At 34.7% G+C, this 9048-nt stretch overlaps 1 protein-coding gene across 1 annotated transcript; it reads right to left on the bottom strand.

Moving 5' to 3' along the window:
- Nucleotides 1-4443: 4443 nt before the first annotated feature.
- LOC106467917 (ADP-ribosylation factor-like protein 4C) lies at nucleotides 4444-8772 on the bottom strand. The gene has a single exon (XM_013928302.2). It carries the CDS (start codon nucleotides 7962-7964, stop codon nucleotides 7359-7361), a length of 606 nt encoding a protein of 201 aa, XP_013783756.1. The 5' UTR covers nucleotides 7965-8772; the 3' UTR covers nucleotides 4444-7358.
- Nucleotides 8773-9048: the final 276 nt, after the last annotated feature.

Raw genomic sequence — 9048 nt, 5'->3', positions numbered from 1 at the left:
TGACTTCATCACCAGAGAACATGACGCTTTGTACCACTGTCTAAATGTCACACGGATGTTGCATCTTAACAGCGAAAAAAAAAAAGGGCTATATGTGTTGTGCCCACCGCGAGTATCGAAATCCGCTTTTTAGCGTTATAAGCCCTCAGACTTATCGCTGAGCCAATGAGGACATAAGTAAGGACGCTGCACAGTTCGATTATTTTCGTTTGACATCACGAATTATAACGATAAAAGTCGGGGTTCGATATTCGTTGTAATTAGAGCACCGATAACCCATTGTGTAGTTTTGCGCTTAACGAACAAAAAAAAACATTACATAATCCAACCCTGGTTTTCTTTCACCTTCAGAGTTATTCAAATTACATGTTTTTAGTATCCTCCTCTTACCATATAATCCTATTTATAAGACTGAACTTTAATTGCGCTGTTGTTGTCAGACTGTATATAACTGTTCATAAAAAAATGTTTATTTTTAGAGCTTAGAGTCAGCAAGTCGAAATGTAGGTTGACGTCTGACCTATCACTTAACCGTTAAAATTGAGAACAATAGACATTTAAATTTAAGCATTTAATAAATAGGTAACGCAAAGTATTTTTTTAATAAAAAGGACAACAGCTTTAACACATCGTTAACACTATAACAAAAACAGATCCTGGTAAAAAAAAAGTCTAATCTTTTTCCTACATCAGCTTTCTAGTCCCCCCCCCTTTTTTTATAGTTAAAAGCTACACAATGGTCGATTTACACTCTGTTCACCATGGGTAATCAAATCTAGTACATTAGCATTGTAAATCTGCAAATTTATCACTGAGGGACTTCGTTAAAAAGTCTAATTATGTCAATAACCGATGTAATTAGGTCTGATTAACGTATATTTCTATTTATGTGCACCAGCGGTATATCTTGGGGCTTATAACGCTACAAATCACAGATAGCTGATTATGTAGCTTAATAACAAACGATACATGTTTCGGTTAACTATTATGTTAAGCGATAAAAACACTGTGTGTATTAAAAAATAGAAATAAAGGTAAGAAGTCCTAGAACAGAACTGTAATGTCATAAAATAAATGTTAATTTTTTAATCATAAAAATATTTTGGAAGACTTATTTAGTCACTCTTCCCCAGGTTTCTATCAGAATAACAATAAAAACCAATTAAGTAAGCAATAATTTAATAAAAATTAGCGGTAAGCACTTCGGAAAATTTTGTATTAACGCATTTTCTATAATAATTTACTGATGATGACCAAGCCTTGAAGGTCTCTAAGTTTTTCTAATCACTTCAATTATGATCCTTGAAAGAATCGCAGGTCTTTGATCCTGACCTACTTTTGACATTTGCGACGTAAACAGGCAAAATATAACAAATGAAATAAATTAATTGATCATTCTTGATAACCTCAATCCAGAGGTATTCAAAACAGAGTTTAAATATTTTTTATGTTCTCAGACATAAAACTAAAGCTTTCTGTTTGAAGAGTTTGGGTAGCGAGATGTAGAATCTTGAAGTACTTCTACCACGGCGTAGAAAGTCTGTGTGGTGGGAGAGATTCGCAAGCACTCTGGTTAGTACGTTGCTCATCGAGAACAGATACTGCATGTCCGCCGCAGGTTTTGCTTGTGTACCTTACGGCACTTTGTACCTGACATACCGAGTACCGCTACTGATTTCATTTAATAAGATAGCCCCCACCCCACCCCTCTTTGGATAGAACTGGTCTGTGACTTGTAGACGATCCAAGAAATCACTTTTTTTTGTATGTTTAGCGTTACCTTTTATCATTTCAAACCTGAAAGTTAATCATCTTCTGTACCCATAATGATATTCACCCGTTTTCGTAATGGAACTCGAGTTGGGTCATCATTTCAAATATTCTTTCTACAGTTAACTAATTTTTGATGGATCTGACACTTCACACTTTTGAACTGTGTTACTTGGAGTGATTAACTTCAATACGTAGTCACATATCCTCCAGACCTAGAAGCTAAATTAATCATAACCATCGAGCCGTCACCCGGACTAACAGTGACGTCATTCCTATAAGAACTTAAAAAAAAAAGGTTTTGAATGCGATACGCTCGAAGGAATCAGTTAAAACAAATTATGTATTGCTCCAGATATCAATGATAATTATTAATGCAAATAAAGAAAGCTACAAAACAAAACTGCATCTCGTACACGCTGTCCAGTTCTAGTCCAGTAATTAGTTTTATTGAGATACATTTTTCATATATAAAGTCTTTAATGATTACACATACCTTTAGAAAAGTGTCAGTGTGAGTAATTTTAACTTTTATTTATCATTTACATTCTGTCTGTCTAAAACTTTCAAGTGGTTTCCATGCCAAAATGACTATTGGATCAATGTTTGGGACAACTCAAAAGGGGGTCAGTTACTCTTAAATATTTGTTTTATGTAAAAAAATATATTAATTGAGTTTTATAAAGAAACTGGTGAAGATGATAGGCACCATTTTCCTAAATATAAAATGTTTATTAATCACACAAATCTTCAAGTTCTAAGTAGCTGTACTTTAACATAAGAAACCACACGTTTACTTACAGGAAGCGATCTTATTTAGCGCCTAAACTCTCACCAAGGCCACAGTTTTTAACATTCAGATCATCCAATCAAGCAGAAGCAGAATAAATATATTTAAAAAAAAAGAAACTTTTGTTGTTATGGAAACCCTATTCTGCAAGCTTGACCTAGGAACCATCAAAATGACCCTACAGACAAGTAGAAAGCTAGTCAACAGCATCCACGACCCCAAAGTACGAAGCGTGATTTTGTGGCAAAAGGTCCAACCAAGAATCCTTGGGTTCGTAGTGTGGCATGTTAAGCACTAGGCTACGCCAATTCCACAAGAGGTGTAAAGGTACAGGAAAGGTTGTTTGTTTGTAGTTAAGTACAATGGGCTATCTGTGCTCTGCCCACCACGGGTATCGAAACCCAGATTCTAGCGTTGTAAGTCCGCAGACATATCGCTGTGCCACTGGGGGCAGCCAGTCTGGGACACCCACTATCCATATTAAGGGATTGACTATCACTTTTATAACGCACCCACAGCTTAAAATTCGGGGAATATTTTGTGGTACTGCATAGATTTGAACACGGCTTGTTAGCTCCGTTTGTTTCAAGTTAAGCACAAAGCCACACAATGGGCTATCTGCGCTCTGCCCACCACGGGTATCGAAATCCGGATTCTAGCGTTGTAAGTCCGCAGACATATCGCTGTGCCACTTGGGGGCGAAGGAAAGGTTGAAAATTTTTGATTCGCAACAAATTCATGATATGTCAGACAATATCATTGTTGATTTATCACAAACGTTTTGTGTACAGAAGAGACTGGTCGTTTTTAAGGAAATTGGTCTTGACTAAAAAAAATGACTGTCAAGCATTAAAGTCTGAGAGTCGTATTTTCATAGTGTTTATTCGTCACTTACTGAATGTGCGTTTTATTTACGAAACAACTTTCATCAATGGCTGGATCACCATCCTTGTTATTTGTCCTTTTTAATATTTTCTGTTTATGCGATTACATTTCTAATTATACCCACAACAAGGTTCAATTATACCTTCTTTCACCTGTTAGCTGCGTCACCTTCGCCACGCGCTCCTACCCAGGTATAAATAACTCTTGTTACTCTAGTTCTTATTTCCAACAGCTTGTTCAATATTTTGTCTCCATCTCACCCGTGCTTTTCCTATGTCTTCTTCCGATTGGTATCCACTCCATTTATTTATTTGGGTACCTATCTTTATCCCTCCGCTTTACATACCAATTTTATATTGCTAATACATTATACGTTTACCTTATCGATTACACAAATATTGAAAATGGCTTGTAATTAATAACGTGTGTATGTTACGTATCACAACGTTGGAATAGTGACAAGTTAGTAATTAATGTTACGTTAGGTAAAGTGCTAATAATAATAATATTACTGAATGTCCTAGTCTTTAGTATTCAAGGAAGATAGAATGAACCAAATATTGTATTTGTGAACAATTTTCGCCTACTCTGTTATCTATAATTTGAACTTCTTACTCAGATACAAAATCCTGAGTAAATAACCGACAAACACATTTACCGGCATTACTCGTCTTCTACGTGAAGCCCAACATACATAGGCGATTCGGTAACAGTTTCAGACATTTTTAACATACACATACAAAAATTTCTTGATACTTTTGCCAGCCACCTTGCGATTTTGTTATTACAGCCCCTATATAAGTAAAAAAAAGTCATGGATCTATAGGAAAATGCGTATAACTGGTTTAGAAAATGTGTTTAAAACGACACGTGTCCATCGGTAATTTCAGGGTTAGTGTCCTATAACTTAGACGTGTTTAAAATTTTCCCTCGTGTTTTCTTCACTCTCAGAGTCTAATGGTGGAATACGTGCAGAAGGTGATATAATAACAAGCGACTTTAATACTCAGATCTTTAATAGTTATCAACATAATTTACAATGACAAGTCAAATAATTTAGGAATTAACATAAATTAGAATAGAGAACAATTATCTGACCAAATCTAAGCTTTCCACTCATAACAAATTACAAAAAAAGATTACGTATTAAGAGATTGCTAAAGTAACTCTGGACAATATCAAAACTCTTGTAAAAGGTGTTAGAATTTAAACAACTCTCTGCGTGATTTTTTTTCTTCTTCATATAGAGATGTTACGACATATTAAACTACTTATAAATTACTCAGTCTAAAAATGTGCAGTCCTTTAACTAATGGAAAATAAACGTTTGTGTGAATGATACTGACCCCCTCCCCTCAGTCACATAAGATAACTTAAAAACCTTTTTTTGCGGTACATTACAAGTCAATTTATCTTTTAGTTTTAACACGTTCACAACCAAAGAGCACGATTTAAACACGTGGGCTGTATGTCGTGTAAACCTTATGCTTTCACAATTTTAACAACAATAAACCAACCAGATTTTTAACACATCAGCATGATATTATTAAAGGCAATATTATATCAATTATTGCAAATTTATTTGTCCACTCCTCTCTGGACGAAGCATAATCTTTTGATTTGTCAACAGCTTTGGAATAAGCTTAAAAGCTTGGCGGAATACATCTATCATGGAGTTAACCAAGAGGTATGTTTTTACCAAATGCTCACCGTATTTCAAAAGCGTGATACTGTTGGTGGAGGACCATAACGGGTTTGAAGCCTAAAGAAGCATGACTATAATGTACATTCAATATTAGTTTCTTTTCAGGTTTGTCGTAAGGCCAACACACAGATAGGTATAGATTATAACACAGTTAGCCCCCCCTCCCCCATCCAATTAATCAGACAACCTCCTGTTTTCTGAGTGGCCGCTGAATTTTCCAGTCTCTGAAAAATAGCCGAATAAACAACAACAAAAAACGCGGTAACCACGTGTCAGTAAAATAGAACTGTTTGTGTAAAGAACTGAAGCTATTAATACAACAGCGAAGCCACTATAAACTCGATTTTTCCCTTGTTTGTTCAACGTTTCGGTCAAGTTCAAGTTGTACACCTTTGAAATTAATTCAAGTGTAAACAAGACTTGAGAACCAAAATAACGATTCACATCTCCAGTTTGTAGCTCCATTTTTTATATAACGAGTGCAATAATTCAGTAAGCATATAAAACTCTAAAACACTTGTATTTACAATAATACGTTTCTAACACTAGTTACTCTCTCCTTTTATAACTATAATGACGTATTTTGAAGGTACCAAAGTTATGAAACATCACCATAAGACTAGAAATAAATAAATAGGACATAATTAACAGGCTTTCTTTCACTAAGTAATCAATAAATTATGGAAACCTTTTGGTTTACATTAGCACAACGGAAGGTTTTTAAAATGTAACTTTATAGTCAAATGAGTATTAACTTATCATTGTAAAGGTGATAAATGACTTACAGGTCTACAAAAATTAATTTTTAGTATTAAAAACAAACAAAGCTGTAAAATAACTATAGGACATTGGAAAATGTCTGACGAAATTTCGAGTATGTCCTACCAAGTTCAACCAAATTATCTGTCTTATCGGGAAAATTGTAAAATATATTTTTAAGTATACGAAGAAAAGTAAGTATAAAGAAACTATAAAAAAAATTCACAGATTTATGGTTTCTTCCTTACTCTTCTAAACAAATTTTCTATTTTGGATGATTAGCTCATTAAAAAATATAAACCTTAGAAGCTATAATCTGGAATGTACAGAAAATTCAAATCGATAACTGTGCTGTTCAGAAGGAGAAACTCGTCGGAGCTGCGCAGAAATGAAAGTTTTTGTGAATTACACTACATGACGTTACAAAATGATCAAATATATATATTTGGGTTAAAACTGTTACAAATATATTATATAGTGAGAATGATTATTTTTACTTAAGTTTCACATGCGATACTAATAGGGTTAGCGACGTAGTGCCATACTTTATCTTTTAAATTCAAAATTTTTTTGTAACATTTTATTTTGTGTTCGATAAAATTCTAATTATGTCCGATCCAAGTGGTAACTTGCAAAATTTATGACCTGACAAAAAAGGAGAAAAAACAAACAAACTGTAGCCTTGTTTTAGGGTGTTGGTCTATATAACAGTTTCAATCAATACTAGTGTCATGAAACATGTATAAATTAAATGTCCCTTTCACCTTACAGTTACACAGTCTTATTTATCTCTGCTTTCTGCACTGTATATGCCGTCATAAAAAATCTTATTACATAGTGAAAAAATACCGTTAACTCTGTTATTTATTTACTTAAAATTACCCACTTACAAAAATGACATTGAAGGAATATTAAGACTAGAAATAACTGTAAAAAAAAACAACAAATGACTAAACTTAGAATTTAGAACAGATTAACTTTCATTGAAGTACGTTTGAATCATTTTCACGGAAGTGAAAGTCGAAACGTTCATGAAAAAAATTAATGCTGTTGTAAAATCTGAAGGTAGCCGTGCGTTTAGTTAAAATATCACCAGTATATTTAAATTAACGTTCCATATTTTAACATTAAAGAAATAAAATGGTTCCCTCAACTGTGATGTTTCATCACCTTTGGTAACTACCTAAAAACGGAGTTTGTTGGCCTATTTTGGCTCTGTATACCATACAAATTAGGCTTGTTACTTTGCATTAGACTTAAAAGCCAAATTAAAGTATTGCGAAGTAAATACTCGAAACAATAACTGTAGTTTAAGACTCTAAACACTTCTAGGATCAAACTTTCAACGATTCAGATGACAGATTGAAGCTTCGAAGTCAGAGAACATTATAACACTTCAAGTACTTGCCATGAAGTTAAATTTTAACACTAGAATAAGGAATTACAAGCCTATCTTGCTTTTTTCTTGGATTGTTTTAAGAGTCTCCTACGTTTCAAAATCATTTCGTACAAAGCATCTAACCCTTCATCCAGACCTTCTCCAATAATTGCACACGCAGGCTGAACATGCCACAAATGATTGGGCCCGAGATCATTTAACCCCAACAGTCTTTCAATGTCACTAGGGTCTTTGGCTGCAGGTAGGTCTTGCTTATTGGCTAAAACTAAAATAGGTACACCGGAATTTTCTGGACTTCTTGCAGTGCGAAACAGCTCCATCCTTGCTTCTTCTAGTCTTTCAACATCCACACTGTCTAACACAAACACAATTCCATCAGTACACCTCGTGTAAGACCGCCACAAAGGCCGTAATTTATCCTGGCCTCCGACATCCCAAATTAAAAAACTAGTTCCTTTAGCTTTACCCGTTGTTCCTTTTATTTTCTCACAATTGAATCCGATCGTTGGAACAGTATTTAGATACTGGTCAAACTTCAAACGATACAATACCGTAGTTTTACCCGCAGAGTCTAAACCTAGCATCACAACGTGTAAAGACTGATTAGGGGGTAAGTTTTCTAACAAAGACACTCCTTTACCTACAGTTGATCCCATGGCTGGCGTTCAACAAAATATTGAATGTTCTATTGTAAGTATGCACCACGTAACGCTGGTGGGTTTGACTAAATCACATAGCAACTACCGCCAGTAAAACAGTCACACTTTTCCGTATTACTAGTTATAAAATTTGGGCAAAACTTCGAATGGTTTAAGTTTCTTACTTAGTAACTTGCCTATTCTCTTCTTTTTTTCATCGATCTGTCTTCTTTAGTTGGAAGTTGCACGCGCTGACTTGTCACGGGAAAACTACTAGCATTACACAGTTTTTCAAATAATCCAATAAAAAAAAAATTGTCCACGTAAGTACATTTCATCTACAAAACAGTAGAGATGGGCTTAACTAGCTGTAGTTAGGAAATTTTGATAAAAGTTTCTGTCTCTAGACTTACCACAATTATTACCCGTACATAATGTGAATAACACGCACATCGTTATAAAATGAAGGAAAATATTTTTCTAATAACCTGCTCTGAAAGCTTCGTTTTACCTGAATCATAGGTCAGGCTTAATTCCACTTCTTACCGTGTATTATCACCAGAACGGCCGTGAACCTCGAGCCAACACCGTTTTATTCCTTTATCAAGTTTACAAGTCACTGGTAGACCTCTCTCTCATCTTTACGAGTTAGTATGAAATTTTGGTCATTCAAATTAGAATTCATCTTTGAAAACTGACGAATTACTTTTTAAGTTATACCTACTTTCTCTAACACCTTCCATTCCTGTGCTATACTCAGGCAGGTAGAACCGTACAAGGCCTTCCTCCCCCCTTTTCCTCACACTATAGTTTGACAAACGTTCCTTTCCCGAGGCTATCGCAAACCAGTCGGATCTTTACGATCACGAGCTGCATGCAGTGTGTGACGTCATTAAGAAGGGGCCCCTGATGCTTATCACAAATATATATACCACAGTCGCTGGGCGACAGTCATTGATTAAAACTATGAAAAAAAAAAAAAAGTTAAGTGAAAGCAACACATTTTTTACTTGTTATTAAATTATTTGAAAACTATGGCAACATGACGTACACACGTTATAATACCTGTTCTTCCGGTTATGAAAAACAATTAGTATAGATA

The sequence above is a fragment of the Limulus polyphemus genome, unplaced genomic scaffold, assembly GCF_000517525.1.
Source record: "Limulus polyphemus unplaced genomic scaffold, Limulus_polyphemus-2.1.2 Scaffold2794, whole genome shotgun sequence".
Taxonomy (NCBI): Eukaryota; Metazoa; Arthropoda; class Merostomata; order Xiphosura; family Limulidae; genus Limulus; species Limulus polyphemus.
This window is presented reverse-complemented; position numbering and strand designations above follow the sequence as displayed.

What these genes read in the sequence shown, in the direction of transcription:
- LOC106467917 (XM_013928302.2), bottom strand. Translation starts at nt 7,964, where the DNA reads ATGGGATCAACTGTAGGTAAAGGAGTGTCTTTGTTAGAAAACTTACCC.